General features: G+C 36.4%; 1 protein-coding gene across 1 annotated transcript in view; it reads left to right on the top strand.

Annotated features, from left to right (window-relative positions):
* Positions 1-23,305, top strand: part of STK3 (serine/threonine kinase 3) — a 134,319-nt gene that overhangs the window by 81,753 nt on the left and 29,261 nt on the right. Inside the window, exon 10 of the mRNA XM_039548215.1 lies at positions 2,236-2,411. Within this exon, the coding sequence (XP_039404149.1) occupies positions 2,236-2,411 (176 nt within the window). The remainder of the gene's footprint in view (positions 1-2,235; positions 2,412-23,305) is intronic.

Below are 23,305 nucleotides of genomic sequence, written 5' to 3'. Positions count from 1 at the left end.
GGGAGATTCTGGAGAAGAGGTGTCTGCTGTCCGGTCAGTTAAATTCAACCTGGAGTTTAGTTCACGGAATTGCTAGGTCACGGTTGTTACTAATTAAAAGATGGTGAGTAGAGATAACTGATCAGGGATTAGAAAAAAATATATGAAAAAAAGTGGCAAAAACTGAGAGAAAAAACAGCTAAAAAATGTGAGGAAAAGAAGGTGTGTATGGAAATAGCAGATCGAATGAAGGAGCCATTGTGGAATTGAAGGAAAGCAGCTGAAGTCAAAGTCACTAAAGCTTAGAGCATGACAATAGAAAACATGCATTAAAAAATGCCAGAAGAAATCTTACTAGAACAGAAAAATTTAAGAAAAGCAGAAAGAAAAGAAGCAATAAATCAACATACAGTCTTTGCTTCTATCAAGAATAGTGTGGCCAGCAGGTCCAGGGCAGTGAGCCCTGGGTACTGAGCCCTGGGGAGGCCACACCTTAAATCCTGTGGTCAGTTTTGTGCCCCTCACTACAAGAAAGGCATTGAGGTGCTGGAGCATGTCCAGACAAGGGTAACGGAGCTGGTGAAGGGTCTGGAGCACAAATCCTGTGAGGAGCTGGGGTTGTTTAGCCTGGAGAAAAGGAGGCTCGGGGGTGACCGTAGCACTCTACAAATCCCTGAAAGGAGGTTTAGCCAGGTGGGGGTTGGTCTTTTCTGCCATGTCTCAAGTAAAAGGATGAGAGAAAATGGCCTTAAGTTTTCCAGGGAAGGTTCAAATTAGGTATTTGAATTTTTTTTTTTTCACAGAAAAAGTGAGTAAGCATTGGAATGGGCTGCCCAGGGAGGTGGTGGGGGTGACATCTTTTGAACGTCTGGAAGTGTCAAGAATTGTCTGGATGTGGCACTTGGGGTATGGTTGTGGTGATTATCATGTTTCTAGGTCAGTGGCTGGACTAGATGATCTTGAATGTCTCTTCTGGCCGTGATGATTCTGTGAAAAGATGGCAGTACAAAAATAAACATTAATGAAAAAATAGGCTGCTATTAGTCATGCAGCAAAATTAGAATGAATTAAAAAATCTTTAGACAAAGGGGATGGGAAGAGATGATGAAATAAGAGGTGAAAGAGAGGGGAAAAACCCACTTAGTGAATGAATAAAAACAAGTATAAAGCCAGATAAGGAGATTAGCAAGTCCTAGTGATCATGTTAAACACAAGCTGAAAAGATATTTTCAGTTTACCTTTTCACTTGTTGAAACAAGTATATCAAATAAAAATTCCTATTGCTTTGTTAAGTTTGCAATTTAAATGTATAGTTTTGTCTGGTTTTTAGTGTTAGGTTTTTCCCCCCATCTTAGTTATTTATCTCTCATCCCATTTCATATTTTATTTGTGGAAATACATTTCATATATCTTCGTGTCAAATGTGTTACACTTCCAGTAAGTACGTTTCATGTGTCAATGCTATGCAGAATATGGTCTCTGAGGTAACAGTTATGTTTGTTTATTGTGCTATTTAGTAATGAATTTGCTTTGAAATCCCACAAATGAAAACAAATTTCAGTCATTTAGGACTGAAGATATTTTTTTTTTTAGTTTTGTGAAAAGCATAAAAGAGCAGGAGTTCATGCTGATCTCGATCTGCTTCATAAAGCTTTTGCAGCTGTTAGATGATGACAAAAATCCCCCAGGGTTTCTACACTATGGAGACAGGGTGCTTTGCAACCATCTGTAGAGGGTGATCCTGTAATTTTATGGGAATCTTCATTGGTAATGAATTGAATTAAGCAGCATCTAGACACAATTTGTGTACTTGCATTTTGCAAGTTCTTTTTCTAAATAATTATTAAATCCCACCTTTAGTGAAACTCTGTTGCTTTCCTGCAAGTGCCTGTGGACCAGGCCTTGAAGTTAGGGCCATTCAGCGCCCAAAGGGATGCTTAGCACCTCATGTTATTCAGTCTCTATAACAACAAATTGATATTGCATGAAGTAACTTCTAATATTATTTGTGTGTGCAACTCTGAAATGTCTTGAACATTTCTCCACGTTGTGTCTTGCTACAAAAATATCATCCTTTGACTATGAGCTTTTATGCCAAAGACCCTCAGGGGACAAACAGAGGCTTGCATCACATGCAGATGACTGTATTAGTTTCTGCAAACCCCAGGAAAATTAATTAGTGAAGTTTATAGTGCATTAATTCTTTAATATTTGAATAGTTTTTACCTTTTTTTTTTTTGTTTTCTTTCAACTAAGGAAATGCTACTTCACCGCAAGTTCAAAGACCTTCTTTCATGGACTACTTTGATAAACAAGATTCCAAGAATAAAAGCCCTGAAAACTGTAATCAGAACATGCATGAACCTTACCACATATCCAAAAACGTTTTCCCTGATAACTGGAAAGTCCCTCAAGATGGAGACTTCGATTTCGTAAGTACTTTTTTATTGTTTAATCTCTTGCATGCAGTTTATTTTATATATGCCAAAAATAGTTAATCCCGTTCTATAACTGTATTAATACAAGTAAAATAAGTAAACTTTCAAGAATACTGTCCAAATATCTAATCTTTGTGCCTCATCCTGGTTGCTGAAATAAGTACACCTGATAAACACAGGACTTTTTTAATGAGGAGTGGTGTATGACAGTATATACATTACTTTGTAATGACTCTTTTTAAAAAATTTTTTTGGTTCCTTAAAATTTATGTGCTATGGCAACTTTAAAATTTGACCCAATTCTGTTAAAAAAAAAAATTAAATTGCTACAGACATGGAATATTGTTGTCATGTTTGCTGTGTATCCCAGTAAAATGATAAGCATTTTAAACTGGATTGGAGCCATTTAATCAATCTCCTTGGAGATGTTTAAGACCACCTACTGTTTTGCACAAGTCACCTTCTTGGTACTATTCCAATAGCACACATCTCTTTACATAGAACTATTCCACCTAACACAAATTCAACTATTTTAGGGTGGAGTTTTTGCCCTCCAACATATGTGTAGTTTATTTCATTTTGCCTATGTTGCAAATTGTAACAGGGTCAAAAAGAAAATGTTCCTAAGTTATAGGTTGCACTTAAAATGAAATATATAATTACTGATTAGAGACTGGTAAGTAATTATACCTGGTTTTCACCTTTGCTATTTTTTAACATTTCAATGAAATTTTTGTTTATCTGTTGTGCATGAAATGTTCTTAACTACAGTGCAGTAGCTAAATATGATCACATGGTGCCTTTTTGAAGCACACTTGAGGTTTGAAGAGAATTGTTGTGTTTAATTTTAGGTGGCAGCTGTAGGTGTGGAATTTTCTTTCCAGTTTTCACTTACAGCATTTCTACTTAAAGCTGACTATTAAATTTAAGCTACTGAGGTAAAGCCAGTTAAATGGCATAGTACAAGCTGTTGCTGCTGAAGAGTTTTGATTTAGTTGGATTTTGGTTTGGGTGGAGTTTTTTTAGGCTTTTTTTTTTTTTTTTTTCCTATGAAATGCAGTCATCATCATCTTGGTGATTGACTAACAAAATAGTTGCACTATTCATTGGAAAATAACTGGCCATTGTTTCAGTGGGTTTATTATAGTGGCAATAAAACTGCCTTTAGAACAATTTTAAATTCATCCTATCTTTTCCATTACTTGTGAAGAAATGCAGGCAAAAATTATTTTTTTTGTAAATGCCAAGATGCTGATTGTGTGAGTACCTATTCATGAATAATTCACACATGGATAATCACGTGGAATTTGTTGACATTGCTTGTACAATGAAGTAGTCTTCTTGAAATAGGAATTTGTCCTAGAACAAAACCCAAGGAGTTCTGATCTTCAGAAACTGCTCTGTTTTGTAGGCAAACCTTCCTAGTGGTGTTAGACTGGCAAATACAGACTTCAGAATCCTAGAATGGCTTGGGTTGGAAGGGACCTTTAGAAGTCATCTAGTCCAGCTTTCCTGCTGTGGGCAGGATCATCTTTCACTAGCTGTTTAAGGCTGCAACCTTTAAAACTTCCAATTTTGGGGCATCCACAGCTTGTCTGGGCAATCTGTTCCTGAGTCTCATGGAATTTACGTGATGTGCAGTTTGTCCTTGGCCTCCTGAAAAGGCAGTGTTGTGAGGCTTGTTGCTACAAAATTATTCTGATTGAAAACCAAGTAGGATTTTTTAAAAAGTGAATAACTATTTGTATGGGCTCTGTGTGTGATGGTAGTTTGTTTTAAACATGATGAAGAGATAAGCCATCCTAAGAAAGAGTTTAGGAAGGTGCTTCAGTAGTGGATGTACTGCTTCAGAATAGTCCACTCAAAATTACATTTCAGTAAAGCGCCTGGTACCAGCCGATGTTGTACAGGATATGGGTTTTAAACTGCCAGCTGATTTGAACCACTGGCAATTATTATTTATTGATATATCCTAGAAGCACTTGTATTTATATTTTAGACAGTGAGTGGCAGTATTGGCAGGTGGCCTGCAAGAGACTTTCTCAAAGGATAAATGAGTGGGCAGCATGCATAATATATTGTCTGTTCTTTGTGAGATCAACATTAATGTTTTCAGTTGCTGACATGAAGTCTTTAAATAATTCGTAAAAGGGATAAATGATGGAAACTTTTTGTACTAAATAATTCCATGCTATTTTATTTGGAATTAGCCTCAATGGGATCTAAAAAGGTATCCAAACTGTAAATGATGACAGTCATAATTTTATTTGAAGAGGGGATTGATACGCTAGAACTAAAATATAAATGATGAAAATTGAACTTAATACTAGTATACTAATAGTACTCCAGCTTTCTGTGTAAAAGAGGAAGGATGCTCTGTAAGCCAGAAGTCACCAAACTCATTTGCTGAATGAAACCATTATTTCTTACCTTTGTAAGCCAAACACACCATGGCAGTCCTGGCAGCCAGTGAGCACTTCACTTGTGAGCCAGGGTGAATGACAGGGTCATGCTAAGAAGAAGTATTTAAGTGTATTGGATGGAAAGCCCTAGAAATATATTAGTGTATATGTCTGTTAAAGCATGAACTAGGAAGTAGCAATGTCACTGAGGTGGGAAAGAGAAGGGAAAAGAAAGTAAAAACAAACCTTACAAATCCCTGCAACTGATTAGTTTGCTTATTTCTGTATATTTTGAGGTGAAACATGCAGAACTGGGAGCTAATTCTTGTGGCCAAATAGTATATTTGCTTTAGGTCACAATGACATTTTATCCTGTTCTTAGTCTATCGTACTGCTTGATAAAACACAGTTATTTTATTTGTTGAAATGTACAAATACATGTAATGTGCATAGAGCAGTTACATACTTGCTGATGTTTTTAGATAATGTAAATAAATGATATAGGAAACTGTTCTCATAATGTGGATAAACAAACTTATAAAGTAAGGCAAATGAACTTAGCGCTAGGTCTGTTTTGGAAGTTTTGGTGTGAGCATAGTTTTCTGCCCTGATATAAATGTTTTAAAAACTACTTGCCAACACAAATATAACTAGAAGACTTTCCTAAGAAAATAACATGCTTTGATCATCAATCTGAGCTTTAAAAAAAGTAATTTTAGCAGCATTATTTGCTCTGTAAGTTTGTATTTATCCTTTGGGTTTTTTCTCTGTTGAAGTACATCTGTTTTGAAATTCAAAAGCTGATCTTAATTCTTTTTCACTGATACCATATGAGAACTTAAGAGCTATCTCTGACTTTTGGTCCTGCGTGCTTTCAGTTCTGTGATCAGTCTGTGCTGGTTACTGATGTCGTGTGCCAGGAATCGATAAGAAAATATTGTCACCACAGACCTTCAAGTTTTATATTATATTGAATCACGTATACTGCAAATAACTTCAACTAGACTTGATTCTGTTACTGTATACTCACCTTGAATTATTCCATTTATTCCAAATTTACCCTGTTAAATTTGCTTCCAGACTTAAAGTGCTATTTTTCATGCAACAGAGGTGTTTGGAATTTTTAGACTACATTTCTTCTTGCTTTTTAAAAAGAAACTATGACCAAACAAAAAAACCCCCAGTCAACCTCAAACACTTTTGAATGTTTTCTGTGAGTAGGAATTTGTATAGAATTGCTGGTTGTAATCTTTGTTTTTGGTTATTCTACTGTCTGTTTTTGATGTCTCATAAAAATTCTCAAACTCAAAAGTATGGGTCTTTGATATCAGTGAATCTCAGGGAAATGTATTTCTGGGGAAGTACTTGTAATGTTTTGTTTTGCTTTTTCCACTTCAGCCTTTGAAGTGGAGCTGTTGAAGCTCTGATTTGATATATAGCTCTTTCAAAAAGCCCAAACTAATGTTTATTCAAACTTCAGCTTTTATATTAAATTGTTAATGTATATCTCACACTCAAGTATCATTGTGGATTTTTGCTTTCCATGAATTCTACCAGTCTATAGGCAATTCTCCTACACATTTTGATTCTTTTTAAGGGGCATGTGGTAGATAGCATAATTAAAGCAGTATTTTTAATCTTAATTCTGTCAGTTTTACTTGGAGTTAAGTGATGCTTTATGCGCAGCAAACCTTGATGCCAGTAAGTGTAATCAACAAGATACAACTTGTGAGGAATAGGGGCATAATGTCATTGAATAAGTAAAAATGCAGTAAAGCTCTGTAATGTATGGGTAGGAGGTTCCTAGAAGCATTAATGATGCATGGTATAAGCAGCTTTTCATAAGGAGGCTTAACTGTTTAATGGGCCGACTTTTAGTTTTAGCTCAGAAGTCAGCAGTTTGGATCAGAATGAGAGCAAATGATGTGTTTGTTTCACCCACCTGACTGGCCAGTCCTTTTAAGAACAGGGTTTTTTTGTAGATATTATGTATTCATATGACCATGTTGCTGTTATGATAGCTTTGTTCTTTTCATGGGGAATGTTTCCCATGAAATATGTACGTGCTGGACAGATCTGTGTATTAAATGAGTAATATAACTGCAGGGTGTTAAAGCAGCTTGCTTAAATTTTTTGTCTTTCACAGTTGAAGATTTTATTGTATAATTTTAATTACAGAAATTAGTTTTCACCAAGAAAAGGTGAACTTTCAATTCTGAAGAAGAAGAGTTCAACATTTTTGTTATGTGGGGATACCCAGATAAGTCTTAGCTTGCTAGATTGACATGCAGTGTGTACATGTTGTGAAATAACCTGCTGCTTACATTTTTACTGTATCATGACATTTTAGATCTCATTAAGATGTAAAATTGCCCTGTAAATCCTTCTGCCCCTTAGTAATGTGTGTTAGAGTGGGATGTGATTCTAACAAAGGATTTGCATTAACCTAATTGATGATAACCTCTGAATTAAAATTAGTCAGAGTGAGTTGCTAAAGTTCATTTGCACTAATTGAATATGTTATTTCATTTTAAATGAGTCGTTTACTTTTTGTTATGAGACAATAAAATGTGAAAAGGCAAATCTGTTTATTATAGCAATGCTAGGGTAATGATTCTGTCTCTAGTAGAATTATTTCCAAACAGGAACTGTATCCAGATTGTTAAATATTAAACAGTGAACATGTAGATCATGTTTTGCATGATAACTGCAGTATCATGTTTAAGTAGATGCATTTTGGGTGACTTAAAGATTCTGGAATAGCAACAAAAAATTGAAAAGCCATCTGTTACTGTGGGCAGAATATTTCCCTGGGTTTCAAAAGGAGCAAATACATTAGAATATAATAATTTTGGAATAATAGTACTGCAGATACTGACACTTCAGTTAGCATTTATAAATGTATAAAGTAACAATTGATTCTGTAAAAAATTAAATAGCATAAAATGACTGAAGACCATCTAGAATTTAATTAAAACTTCATTAACAAAGCTAAGCTGAGTCAACTTCATTGGAAATATATCTTTGTCCAGAATCTTGGCTGGGTTTATGCTGACTTTAAGCAGTGGATGAGTTTGTTTGAAACAGTCCTCTTTCTAACTAATGGGAGTTAACATATTTTATCTATTTTCAATCATTTCTGATTCTCTTCTAAGTGATTTGAAAATTTTAAATGAAGTATTAATATTTATTCATTTTGTTTTCTTTTTAATTAGTTGCTTGAATATCATGAAGCATTTCCAGATGCTGACAGGAAGAATGTTTTCTTAACTAAGCAAATATGAAACTTAGGTTTCTGCGTTTGCATGGGCCATATGCATATGAGATAAAGATATTATTGCTGCTTATAGTTTCCATGCAGAATTTCATTCAGTTCAGTTCAGGCATGGCAAAAAGGGGAGAGACTGTAAAATTAATATAATGAAAATGATAGGCTTTATCTAGGTCATTTTGTGAGGACAGTGTAATCCTCAGCAGTGGAGATTTTCTGTACCTTCTGAAGTAGGTGGCTGTTAGAGAAGCTTCTTGTGTCTTGGGTGATTATTTACAAAAAATGAAAGGTATGTGTGTGGGTAATTTAATGGGAGAGATGTTGGTGTTAGGGGTCCACAGTGGATGGTTTGCATGTTGTGGCCATGGTTTGTTAGGCTTATGATGCAGCTGTTCAGGAGTGGAGTTTTTGCCAGCCTGACACATAAACTAGAAGTGTAGTATTGGTTGCTGGGATTTCATAGGCAAAGATAACAGAACAACTTATTACACTTTTTTTTAAACTATGTAAGTCAAGTACTGATTGATTTAACTAAATCCTGTTTGTATATTCTGATCACAAAAGGAGAATTATTTTTCATGAAGAGAGGGGGAAGTATGGTACCTAAACAGAGTGTTCCTCCAACTGGTATTGAATATAGCATCTTTTCTCTTTGAATATGTCCCTTTATCTATTAGTATATAAGTAAATAATTGAAAATCAACCCTAGTAATTTTTTTGGCTGTAAACAGAATCAGTACTTTCTGTTAATCTTAAATTGTAGGATTATTGTAAAGCCGTTACTCTGACCACTGAGTCAAGCATAACAAAGTTCCAGTGCTATACTTGGGCAGCTTTGGAAAGTGAATTGTGATGTCTGACAAAGATTATATAAATTTTTGTGTATTAAAAGAGCACAGGAAATACCCTCTGAGAGCAAAAAGCTTTTTGCATTCTTACATGTTAAAAACAGAACACATACACTGAAGACAAGGCAAGAGGTCAGGCTTGAATTGCAGCAGTTTATTTGAAGTTAGTGAGAAGAATGGATAACTACATACAACAGCAGATTGCCTCGGAGGGTTGCCGAAGTTGCTGTTGTTGTAAGTGTTGAAGACCTGGTTAGATAAATACATCAGGAACTGTTTTGGCGGAGTTAATCCCACTTGGAGCAGGGGATTGTTATAGGTGACCTGCTCATGTAAATGTTTCCGATGGCCTTATTTTTGATGGCTTTTTAAGCTACTGCTGATACCTGATGTTTGTAATCATAAAAGATGTTGAGAACACTTAGGTTTTACAAGCTTGAACTCTCAAAAATAGTGACATACTAAATTTGTTTATTAGGAGCATTAGTGTTTTGGAGGAGCTAGACCTTGGGTAACCTTAATCTTTTTCGCAATTAGCAGTCAACTGTTACTTCCAAATATGAGTCCGCCTCTGGAAAATTTCAGCCAAGATTCAGTCAGTAAAACTTAGCCAGGTTTTCCCTCCCAAAACTTTAAAGGATCCCTGCCATCTTATTTTATCACATCAAATAGTTTCAATGTGCAGTGTGTTTTTTAATTATAAAATAGTTTCTAGTGAGAAAACATTTTAAAACTTACTTCTTAGCCAACTTTCAAATTCTTAGTATAAAGAATGAAATTACTTCACACCAAGAGTCCAAATGCTTGCGTCATCTTAATGCCTTTTTTTACCTCATTAGCTCGAATGAGGAAAATGAGAGACTGAAGTGTAGCTCTAGTATGGGTATTTGGTTATACAGCAAGTGTGTAATTTGTGCATAGTTTAAAGAGAACAAAGGAAAGAAATGAGTGAAGCTGATGAGCTGGGACAGTGCTGCTGGTTTAAAGTAACATCTTGTTACCGTAGTAACCAGTTGTCTGTACTAATATACCTCTTTAGGATCATTGTGTAATAGCTCAGTAATGTGCATAGTTGAGAAGGAGCTTTGAAAAACTTCTAAAAAAGCAGTTGTGACTGGACAAGTTTTAAATGTTCCTTTTTTGTCCATCAAATTCAGATTCAGGTCTATATTCTGTTTTCCCTTGCAATTAAAATAAAACCCAAACAAACAGAGAGGATATTTAATCCAAGGAGTTTTGGTGTTCCGTGTATCATTGTTAGTGTCAAGACAGTGTACCACACCTTTGTGCATAATGTCTGATCTCCAAACTGAGTGTTCACACCAAGGAGTGCTTGTTCCAGTTCAGAGTTTCAGCAGAATTTTTTGAAATCATCTCTATGTCAGTATCATGCAAATTTACCACTGGGAAACAAAATCTGCTCTTCTACTCTTTGCTATGGTAATTAATGCTAATGAAAAGGAGTAAAAATAAAACTTCCCTTGGGAGAGTGGGCGACTGGAATATTGCAATATTGTTTTAAGTTAATTTTTGTATCTTCTTAGTTTCAAGGAGGATTTCCGCACCATTCTTCGGTAAAGAACTTGGGATGTTTTTATCAGTTTAGGTTTTTTGCACCGGCCCTCCCTTTTTTTTTGGACTCAAATGCGATCTTGTCAGACAGGATTCTAGCAATTTAACAGAAAAAAAAAATTGGATGAGCTTAGTGACTGTGTGGCTAACTCTGAATAATCACAATGCTTGTATTAGATTTCTGTGCCTCATGTTTTGATCGGCAGCCAATAAGTACCATGTGTAGACTATATATTAAGCATAGATGTTAACAATATTTCATAAACAAAATGCTGGAAATTAAATGGCTGACATTTAATACTCTTGAGCTTTATGAAGAATGGAAAAAAAATCTGTGTGGTTTTAGTTTGCAAATACCTTGTAGAATTTGAAGAAAGAGGCTTCTGCATTTAAGGCATTGGCTCAAATACTTGGAGTTATTCGTTATTTTGAATTAGTATCTTCAGATATCTGATTAGATTTGACTTAGTACACATATACCAAGTCCAGGGATTGTCCAAAATATTCTGCCTTACATGTAAATTTTATTTCTTTTCTTAAAACTTGCATAACTCAGATATAAAAGGGGACTGCTGTGAAACTTGAGAGCAAAATCTGTATTTCTGTAGTTTCTGAATAACTTGCTATTCTCCTTTACTTGTATTTTAGTAATGTATGAAAAGTGTATGTTAAAATTACCCAAATGTCATTCTTTTATGTTAGATCTGTGACTAAACATGCATTATAATTCACATTTATTTTCATTGGGAGTTGTAGCATTGCTATGAACTAGTCATTTTATTTTTGGTGAAAAAGATGAGATGTTTGCAGTGGAAATTTGTAATCTAACTCTTTGGAGACTTGACTTTTTTTTTATTCATTGATGATGTTATTTGTGGCTGGACAGAAATGTACCTCATGGACAGCACCAGTACTTAAAAAGATAAAACCTCATGTGAAATCCCCTGCTGTGTGGAGAGTACACACACATGACAAATCCAACAAAGCAAAAAAATTAATTAGACAAGTTTTTATAGCTACTTTATATTTTTATATGAGTGAAAATTTAAAAATAAAGCTATGCAAGCCCAGTATACAAAGCTGCAGTTATTGGCGAACTCTCCATAAAGACTTGCTAAAGTCAGTGGCAAAACTCCTACCGATGTCAATGTTAAGTTTCACTGCTGAGACTGTTGAAGAAGCTACTTTCGTTTATGTACCTAAATGGGAAACTGCATTTAGATTTTGGGTTAGAAATTTCACAGCTTAGACTGTTTTTCTCAGCATTCCTTAGTTTAGGGCAAGTTCACCCAGTTCATAAGAAAGAAACACTTGAAGAATTAACACTTCTCTGGCATCTCTTTAATGATCGTGGTATTACTTACATTTGCATTTGACATTATGAGTTGCACAGATATAAGAATAGTAATCAGATAATCTAGTTCCTTGACATAAATGTTCCAGGACAAAATTGCTCAAATAGGATGGCTCTAAAGGTACAGTAACATGGTTATAGCTATTTCAAGAAGCTGTTTGATGCTCAGCTGAGAACCCTGACTTCATTTCCATGACAATTTTTAGTGTGCCATAGTGAGAACTAAAACAAGTTACCTTAAACCATTTTGAAAAATTTAACTTACTTTGCATTGCAGCAGACGAGGGTCATGGGCAAGGTTAGGTCTGTAGCTGAAAAGCAGGAACTTTGCAACCTGTGGAACCTTGACTACATTATGTTGTATGACCGTGTTGTAGGGCTTGTGGATGTGAATTAGGTGGAACCTTCTAAAAACATGTTTGAATTTTTTTTCCCTCATGGTGTCACTACAGTCCAGTATATGTAGTTGGTTTTTATATTTGAATATTATTCTTTCAAGTAAGAATGGAGGAAAAAGTGTTCTTCAAAGACACAGACCAAACTTTCACATTACCCTAAAAAGTTATCTAAATGCAAAAAGTTCTGTTAGTACAAATGACCCATCGTGAAATGACTACCTCTTTTATTTTGTTGTGTCCTCTTTGAAGATTGTGCTTTTTGGCATAGGGAATACTTGAAGAAGTGTGTGAATGGAAGAGGCAGCTTTCTTTTGAAAGTGCAAACATTTGGGTTACTTTGAGATTGCCATTGATTATAGTCACATGTTCTAAATGCCATCCACACACAAGAAGAAGATGTATTCTACAGAGATGGCTAACCACTTCAAGATGAGAACTATTGTACTGATAATGTTCACAGAAGTAGAAATACAGTATTTCCATGGTGCTTGTGATGTGTGTGGTATAGGATGAAATGGGCTTTTTGTTTTGCTTTTTTGCAAAGTTGTAAATTTTATCGTGATTTCTGTCTAAAGAGTTTCCATTAACTAGTAGAATACAACTGTGAGGCAAGATGAAGAGACCTGCGTAAGTACGCCTACTTTCAGGCAGGTTCATGTAACAAAGGCATTAAATTAAAAAATGAAACGAAGGCTTGTCCTTTTGTACTTTTTCTGTGACTTAAAATTTGGCAAGATGTGAGCAACTGTGTGCAGTCCACCTTCAGTGCTACTTTAGAGAAACAGAAGGAATTGGCAGGAGTGCGTTGGTTGTAGTGCAGCTTGGTGCGTATATGCTCAGCTGTTTCATTTGTTGTCTCTTGAGCTGGCTGACTTCCTTTTCATGGTGTTTAAAGACCTAATTTCCAATGGTTATTCTTCCTTACATAAAGTTTTGAATGGTACTATTACAGCCTTTTGACGGAATGATGTTACGGCCAAATAATGCACCTTTTGCTTACACTGTGCAGTTAACAGGATTTAAATCTAAAATTTTGCAGTTGCTTTTTTATTTAAAAAAGAAAACTGAAAATCTCAAGTCCCAAACGGTTTTCAGAGTAAAGAATATATGCAAAGAAAAAGAGATGGAAAAGAGTTGATACCTCTGAAAGGGATTTCTAAAGGATTTAGGGGAAAGAGTGGTAGGTGGAGGAAGGCCAAACTCCATGTTAATTACGCATCCCTGTGAAACTCAAGAGCCTTGTTTTCTTCTCTCTGCTGGCTGCTGACTTAATAGCAACAGCCCAGTGATCATCTCAGAGATGAGCTAGTTCAAAACTACAGGGGAAGATAGTGACAGTGGAAACAGTGGTTAGTTTGAAACTACCTGACCTGTTTTCCATGTTTTAAAGAGCTGTTGCTATGGCAACAGCAGCTCACCGAGGACGAGCGCTGTGAAGGTTCAGCAGTCATGTGTGCGTGGAGTGGCTGGATTGCTTCCAACATCAAACTGTGCTCCCTGCACCCACCTTTTTTACAGATTCCTATGCTACCCTAGAATTAACACAGGTTCATTAGAAAACACATTTTCCAAACCCTACTGAGCAGTTTATTAATTTAACTTGGTTTCAATTAATTTCTTCCTTTGTACATCTCATCTCATTGAAGCTTCCCAGAATAGAACACCTCCAAAGAATGATAGTACCCTGTGGTCCTCATACTGTCCTGTCACCAAATACAATGGTAATTTTCTTCTGCAGTTCCATATCCCATGCTGTGGAAGTCAGCAAACACAAGCTGTTAGACCATAGGTTAAGGAGAAATTAATTTCAGAACTGAGATACATTCATTGAAAAATAACCTGACAGTTTTAATCAGTGAATTGCTGTCTAAAATGCCTCTACTGCTGGCAGTTGCCGTTCTAACATGTGGAGGTGAGAGGATTTTGCAGATGGCCAATTCAAGACACTATTTTACAGCTTACATTGAAAATCGGTGCAGTGAACTTCACCTGGCATCTGGAGTGTACTGTGCTTCTTGTGAGAACTGTCACTTAGCAGGTGGACAGCAGTATAGTATGACAACGGAAGGTTTGGTTAGTAGAGGTGTAATAGAATTTTCAATTTAGGGCATTTTTCATGTTATGAAATTAGAAGAGTGGTTGTAACGTGACCTGTGTCTAAAAGGAAAGTACATTTTTGCCAAGAACAAATTCCAGGAGGTAGACCTTGTTTTTACTGCTTCTCGAATTCACAGGAGTAGTTGGGACCCCAGTGAAGCATCTTAGGTAATACTGGAGCCTTTGCCTACTGAGTGGGAGATATGACAGAAAGAATACTCTAGCTAGCTGCTTTTTTTTATTCACCAAATCTATTGGCATTATTTTGGACTTTTTCTTGTTGAGCCATGGATTGACAGTCTTCCTTCATCTCTAACAAGCAGATTATAAGACCAAATATGAAGGAGAATGTTCATCTGTGATCTTTAGTTTGTTGGTTATGTCAGAAAAAGTAGTATTTGTGAAGGGTTCTCAATGCAAAAAAGAGTTAAAAATCTGTGTTCAGATGCTGAAATCAAATGGTCAAAAGTTAAGGAATTGTTCATTTATGATCTCTTGACCACTTATGGGCCCATTATTTAACTGAGTTTTAACCCATAGTCATGTAATTAAAAAATGTGTTACAGTGCTATAATTAGGAAAAAAAGCAAAATTAAGGTTGCCTAAAGAATTGTAAGATGTTCTTCCTTAGTGTCTTTCAAGTATTCTACTTAACATTCTTTCATGGTTTTATATATGGAATCACAGAATGTAATTTCATATCAATTTGAAAAAGAAAAGGAGGGAGAAGAGCAACACTTTTTCCATGCACACACAAAAGCCTTTCATTACGCAACATCAGTGAGGTCTAAGCACTGTATTGTTAACTACTGGTACCCAGATCATATATGCTGACTGGCAGAGAGAGGAAATCAAAAGGAGGAATAGACTACTGGGAGTCTGGATGGAGGCAACAGAGAATACAACAAAACAAGGAAGATCACCTGTCTTTCTGCTGGTCATAAGATAGGAGTAATATGAGCAGATGCATTACTCTGAACAAGACACAGATGGCTTTGACCACCAGTCGTTGTGGCAGAGAATCAGTCCAGCCTGGCCTTCATGTAATAGTGCACATGCGACAGAGTTGCCCAGTAGATGTGTTATAATGTGTACTGAGATGAGAATAGGGACTGATAAGGTAAGATGTGAGAGGTCATGTATCAATTATTTCTGCTTCCATGAAAAGTGGCAGTATCCTTAAAATGCTTCTAAAAAAGGGAGTTGGACTGTATGGTCTTTAAAGGTCCCTTCAAACCCAAACCGTTGAATGATTCTATGCATATGCATTTGTGGCTCAGAAGGCCACTGGCAGCTGCATAAAAAAGCACAGGCAGCAGGTCCAGGGAGGTGATTCTTCCCCTGTGCTCAGCTCTCATGCATGAGTCTTCACCTGAAGTACTGCATCCAGCTTTGGAATCCTCAATGCAAGAAAGATGTAGATTTGTTGGACTGGGTCCAGAGGAAGGATGCAAAAATGATCAGAGGGGAAGAAAGGCTGAAGCAGTTGGGGTTGTTCAATATGGAGAAGAGAAGGCTCTGGGGAGGCCATACTGTGGCCTTCCAATATCTACGATGGAGTTTTAAAAAAAGATGGAGAGAGACTTTTTACCAGGGCCTGTAGCGGAAGACAAGGTGCAATGACTTTAAACTGATTCAGTGAGCTGCAAGTGCATATTTGAACTGAAAGATTTTTTTTTTATAAGGTTGCTGAGACACTGGAGCAGATTGCATAGAGAACTTGTGGATGCTCCATGCATGGAAGCGTTCAAATATTGGATGGGGCTTTGAGCAGCCTGATCAAGCAAAAGATGCCCTTTCCTATGGCAAGGGGGTTGGATTATAGATGGTCTTTAAAGGTCCCTTCTAACACAAACCATTTAATGATTCTATGAAAACTATGAGGAGAAAGGAGTGGCAACAAGGAACTTTTATTGACTGACCATAATTGCTCACCATCCGTCCCTCTGTGTTGTTGGGGGAGTAGTGGCTATGAGTAGAAGAGTCTGTAATGAATGAGTGAAGTCAAGCCTGGGAAGGGAAAGAGACCAAGTATTGCTTCAGTGGTTTTCTGTTGTTGGTTGGTTGGTTGGTTCTCACTACATGAATCTATTTATATTGGCAATAAATTAAATTTGCCCCATGTCAAGCATGTTATGCCTGTGATGGTAAATGGTAAGCAATCTCCCTGTCTTTATCTTGAGACACGAGCTTTCTCATCCTATTTTCTCCCCCTATCCTGATAAGAAAGGGGGCAGAGTGAGCAGCTGGGTGGGCATTTGGCTGTTAGCAAGACTTAACCCACCTCACCTGCTAAAACTCATTTCAGCAATCTTCTATAGCTAGAAGCTCATCTCCGTCTCTGACATATGAATGTTTTCATGATCTGTATCAGCTCTTCTCTGTCTTTTCCTGATACAGCACTTCTGTCGTGCAGTCACAGCTCAATAACTAAGAAGCGCCATTGCAGATGCTCGCTTTATTGGAAAGAGTGCCAGGTCTGGTTCCCCCTCAGTGATCCAAAGCACAAATACCATCTGTCCTACAGTTAAGATCACTTCAGTGAGTTTCTACATAAGTGCTCACACATGCCAGATACAGAGAATCAGTCTAGCTGCTTTTTCATTTCTTTTTTCGGAGCTGTCCTCAAATTGCCCCATGACACATGTACAGAAGTACTGCTTCCAAATTCCTACTCATTAAAGTCGTCAGCTTTCTCTGGAACTTCTTAGAAGAAGGCCTTATCTGCAGTAGAAGGGCTACAGGGTGGCCTGAATGCATTTCTTGGCTGTTCACTGGAGTGAACTTTTGTCCTCAGAATTGTGATCATCAGAGCTGCCTTGGAGTCTTCTTGGTATTTTGCAACAGCTAGGTGATTGGCAAGTAGGTACACTCATGACTGTCTCAGTCTTACAGCTGGTGATGTTCATGAGGCAGGCACATGCTTTGTTCAGATACACCCAAAGGGTGATTGTGGTTGAAGCAATTGATCCCACCTGGCCCATCTCACCATGTTCTCCAGTGTGGTAATTAAGAAGAGTCTAACCCTCTGTATGTCAAGAATGCCAAGAACATACTAGGACAATAATTTCTGTGAACAAAAAAGGAGGCATGAGATCTTTATGCTCTGTAGAAAAGGTGATTATATGTGGAATTGATATATGTAGTATAAGACTCATTGACTAACCCTCATAATATTGGGTAGTGTGGACTGGAGAATTTTGAGTGAATAGACTTCAAAAAGGTACTCAAGCCAGTTTTGTGGTACATGAGATGCTTAAATGGGCCTATTTTTTCCCTGATAATGAAGAAGAAATATTTTTTATTAGGTGAATAAATATTTTTGGTCTTGGCCTGGTTTATCCACAGGGTCCCATTTGGATACCTCTTTAATCCAACAGTCACAGTCATTTTACTCGTCTTTTTCTATAACTTTATTTACAGATTTACAACATATTCCAAGTTGGAAGGAACCCACAAGGATCATGGAGTCCAACTCTTTTAAGTGAATGGCCATATGGGGGTCAAACTTGCAACCTTGGCATTATTAGCCCCATGCTCTAACCAGCTGAGCTAATTTTGGGGTTGATTATTACTGATCCTTAGAAAGTTACAATATTCTAAGAGCTAAGTTGACCCTAGCTTCATGAAGGCAGGTTTTATTCCATAATCTCTTCTCCATGGTAACAGTTAATTTTGGGTTTTCAGGCTTACTGTCGTGGGACTTTCATTGCCTGATGCCTTAAGTGTTACTCCAGATTGTGGAAAGTATCCTGATCATACACTGGTCCTCTGAGAACACCCGTGTGAAAAAGTGTTCGGAAGTTCACTCTGTGTACACACAAGTGAACCAGTTTCTGTGGGTGATGGTAAGCTTTGTACTCATCCTATATGTCTTGAGGGGGAGGTCTCCTTCCCCTTGGTCAGAATAATTTTTTGAAAACAAAAATAGCAGTTATTCTTTAGGCAATCTTTAGGAGTACACCTTGTTCCTGGAACGAGTTTGCTGTATTCTTCAGCAAAATTTCCCAATATGAAGATTTATAATAAGTGTTTTCTGGCTGATCTAATGAACCAGTGTTTTATTGAGACTTTAATGTTACCTTTACATCCCCTTATGGATCATCTCTGTAAGTTCATGGCTGCATGATTGCTTCTTCAATTTTTTAATTCTTTGAGTGAAAATAATATTTTCTAGTGATTGCTACATACTTAGGAAAATATATCTTGAGTCATATGGGCTTTCTCTATGTTGAAAAAAACTCTGTAAGTTTGCATTTGATGTGGTTCCTGCAGCGTGTGAATCAAGCCAGGAAATCATCCTGCCTGTGTTCTTACCAAAGTCACACACATCTGAGATGTCAGATTTTTTTTTTTTTTTTTCAATTTTTATTTTTTTATGTGGACAAGAAGGTTTAGGAAGATTGTTCAGCTTTTCAAACAGATGGCAAAAATGCCTGTGTGCATGATGATTTCCTCACAAGGAGATAGTGTGGTAGTATGCTGGGTGAGGATCTCCTGCAAGAGGGCTAGAGGTGTGACTCGTGTATCCACATGAGCACAAGTGTGCTTTGAGATGTGAGAAATGTGTCTATCCCAAAGACTTGCAGATTTGTTCCTGTAAATTCCATATGTGCTTTTCTGTAAGCATGGTACCATCACTGGGGGCTTCTGTGCATGATGCAGCTCAAGTGGTTCTTAAGTTGCTGCTTTCCTTAAGGTTTTACAAATCCTCTTCAGTAAAGACCAGTGGGTTCAGCTTGTAATGGAACTTCAAGAAATTGCATTCATCTGTATATACCTAACTCCGTATGCGGTCCCATTAAAAGTCACTGGGGATTCTGGATATGAGGAACCAAGGGATGTGCATTTACCAGTTGGTACCTCACATATGCAACCTCCACAGCATGAACTAGAGTGCATATGCCTGTGAGTATTTCAGAGACCAAAAAACCCCAATCTTTCTACAGTTGTGCATAGAGCATCACATTTCAAGGATGTTCTGGTTACTGCTCAGTAGCTTATTTTTGGATGTTGCTGTATATTACTATCTATAAAAAAGAAAAAAGCCCTGTGGGAATCAAACAGCAAATTTCAGGAAGGATACTTCTGCATTCATCCACTAGTTTAATGACATAAGAGGAATTATGAGAGAAGAAAATGTGAATTCAGAAGAAACTTTTGCTTGAAGAATCCTACATGTAAATGTGTGGTTTGTTGCATAACAACCACTCAGTTAAGTTTTGGGGTTGTTAATTTCACACACTATTGGAAGAAAATGAAAATAGTAAAACCACCATGAGGCTGCAAGTCTTCTGGTAACATTGGAAACTGTAATGCTTGTTCTCTTTTACTGCCAGGTTTATGGTTTTGATTTTCTATCTGGGCATTTAGAAGAGCTAGGATTTCTGTTCAGTAGTAAGGCATTCTGGGACAAACATGAGGGGAGAAACTTCAGCAGCAATCAAAATTAGAGGAAAGCTTGGACTGCAGTTATTCTCCATGGCAATACAATGTAATTGTAATCATATTAGAGCAAGCAGAGTTGTGGAGGTAAATAGTTGGTGTAATATATTGAGTTATACTTTTACATGTCAATATGACTATAGAAGACATTCACATTCTCTTATTTCAGCAGCTGTTAGTATTTTGGTTAAAACTAAAATTCTTTTGATAGCCATACAGTATGAAAAAAGAAAGAATAGAAAGAAGATGGCTCTTGAAATTGGGTAGAAGGTGGTTGGAGTTTTTTTTGAGAGGCTGCTTTATTTCTTTAGGAATTGATGTTAAATCCCAGTCACCTGATAACTCCATAAGTAAAATATGGAGTCAAAACTTGTTTTACACTTTCCTGTGTAAGACTGATGAGAGCATTTGCAACCCTTGTTTTAAGTGTTTTTTCTTGCCTTTTAATTGTTTCCTCTCGCTGGTACACAAACAGATTCACTTTATTTCATTCTTTATTCCACCTTTTCACTCACTAGAAATGGTAAGCACAACACTGTGTGGAGGCAGTTAATGAATGAATGGTTAGATCAAATAATTTGTATTAAATAAACCGATGTCAACTGTGATTTTTCATGTTTTTTGGTATGGACTCTGAAGATTTTCTAGCCACTAATTTGTACCTATCAACTACTTAAGCTTTCTTATGTCTGTAAGGTTTATCTCTGGCTTTGCCTCTCTGAGAATACCTAATGACACTCCTTGACTCTCTCATCCCTCTTCTTTCCAAGTACCAGGTTTCTACCTCTAATTCAGCAAAGCATTAAGTTTGCTTGCCTGTGTTATTTAGGTTGTAATTTACAAATTGTGTCTATAATAACGCTTCTTTAGTCAAGAGTCTATCTTCAGTTATGTGGAAAAATCTGCAGAGTCTCAATAGTAGTTTGCATCTGCCACTAAATTGCGAGTAGAAAGGGTTACCTGGAAAACACCTTGCATTTGAGGAAAACTTGCTTCTGCTGCTAATTTGTGGGCAGGCAAAATTTTTCCAAAGACATGTACTTGAATACACTACTACTTGAGGATCATTGATGTCTGACCTTATCTCTCTGGAGTTTTCCGAAACAATCTAGAAATACTGACTCTTTTAAGTTGTGGGGGAAAAATAAAGGAAGTTATTTTCCTCCTTCAAATTAAAAGCAGAAAGGTCCGAAAATATTGTAAGTAGATGGTTTTCTTGTGAAGGATATAAAAGGTGACCTATGTAGACTATCATGATTTTTTGGGGTCTTTCAAAATTTTTATTTCAGATAAACTTGAGTTTCATTTTCCCTTTATGTTTTAAAGGAGACATAACATAAAGAAAATATTAGGCACAAAACCACACAAGTCTACTGGTAGTATCCAATACAATATCCAAAATGAGAAAAATGCTTTATTCTTTCAGTGGTTTTTGAGCTACTTATACTACGGATGTGTTCATATGGTAATTCAAATTTGAATACATGTGGAGGTTGTCCTAAAGTAAATTAGCAACTGAATATTGATTCCAGTAGTTTCTTTCCTTATGTTTTACTCTATTTTTTTTTTTTTAGTAGGGTAGTTCTTGTCTAAACTATTATTAATCAGAAGAATGAGAGATTAAAATTACTTACTAAATGATCTTTTCTGTATCCCTAAAGTAGATGTGCTACCAAATACTTTTTCTAGATTAGCTTGACATGTCTGAATTTAAGGTACTTCCATTACTTTCCTTGGGGAGGGCTGTGTCACAGTTTTATAGATCTGACAGCTAAACAATATTTTTTAATCTTCAGTTTAAAATTTTATGATGTTATGTGTAATTAAAGCTTTTTGAACAATCTTCAACAGTTCTTACTCCTCCAAGGAGGAATAACTTACTCAAGTCATATAGGTTATTAAATCTTCCCTTGCATGTCTGCCTTAGGGAGAATATTGCACAACTAAAACAATGTATATATGAGTGTTTAAATACCCACCCTAGAAGTTATGATAAAGATTTGGCATTCATGTCTACTTTGAAGATCCCTGAAGCATAAACAAGTTGTCAGTAGCAGTCAAGAATATGATCAGTTCCCCCATGTATCGATTCTGTATTTGCATCATGAGCATTTGCAGGTGGGAATAGCTGGTTCTCCAGGAACAGGACAGCTGTCATCAGAATACTAATTTTAAGTTGTGACAAGTCATCCCTGGTTCTGGAACCATAGTACAGGAAACCCTTGTAAAAACCTTGTAAAACCCTTGTAAAAACCCTTATAAATGCCTTGACAACAGCCAGGGGAGATTAGTTAGGCTGTGTGTCATCTTCTTGAAGGAGCTACTTTCTTTCCCTACAGTTGAACAGACTCTAGAGAGACTCAGAAAAAAGGTTTTTGAGCTGAGTCTTTCTTTTTGGACACAAAGACAAAATACTGTCAAATGAAAAACCAACCAACCAAAAGCCCTCTGTTGTTTCATGTGTAAGCTGTTTTTATATACCGTGTAAATAAATTCTTGGTCTCACAGAAGGAAGAGGCTAGCCACTGGCAGACAGCAAGGAATTTATCACCAGGGATGCTGCCAGGATTATTAAAATAGTTGTGTATTGTAGAAAGCAGAGATGGACCCATTATCAGACTCAGTGTGTCATTCATGTAATTCAGTGGTTTGTAGGAGTGTTTTTTTTATAGTGGGTGACTTTTGCCTTGGACTGTATTGTGATGTCTTATGCCTGTTATTAAGGGCTTTAGAGAAGAGAGTATCTGCTACTATACATATATTGAGATAGGTTAATTAAATTCATCACTATAAATATGAATGCCCACTTATGGAAATAGTATTTGAAACTTTTAAGTTCATCTCTTAGTTCCAGTACAAAAGAAGAGAAGATAATAGGGATGAATTTGCACTCATTTTTAGGATTGTGTTCTTATTTTTGCTGTAGATTTGCCTTCTTGCAATATTTTTGACAACTGTATTGTGCTGTCATTTGAACTATAATTATGTGCTTTGAACAATGCAGAGGCTAAATAATGTCAAGGTTTTTTGAATCAGATTTAATTGAACTAAAAGATTATTTTAATTTTCTTGCATTATGCTTGTGAAATGGTGATTTTTATTTTTATTTTCTGTTGCTATTTAGGGAAATAATCTTCAGGAAAAACTATCATGGTTTTCAATTTGCAGTTAAACTGTATTTTAACTGTTTGTGCCCATTAATTTCAGAGTTTGTGAGAACTCAGGTATAGAGCATTTTGTCCTGCATAGTCTCAAGGCTTTTTTTCCAGATTACCTTTTTAACTGCTGATATTGATTTTATTTCCCTGTGCTAATGTAACATGCCTATTTGCTCCAGGTTGTTTATGTCACTATCATTGTTTGATGGACAGGATTATTTTCACTTCAAAGTAGCATAGCCATGCTAGATCTGAAGAGAATGAAATACTGTTTGAATTTATGACATGTTATTTTTGTGTTATGTTAGCAGGTGCCATGTTTGTGCATCTGGCATAGCCTAGG

Source organism: Corvus cornix, chromosome 2 (assembly GCF_000738735.6).
Source record: "Corvus cornix cornix isolate S_Up_H32 chromosome 2, ASM73873v5, whole genome shotgun sequence".
NCBI classification, from domain to species: Eukaryota; Metazoa; Chordata; class Aves; order Passeriformes; family Corvidae; genus Corvus; species Corvus cornix.
Note: the sequence above shows the minus strand (reverse complement) of the source record. Positions and strands in the feature narration are given on the sequence as shown.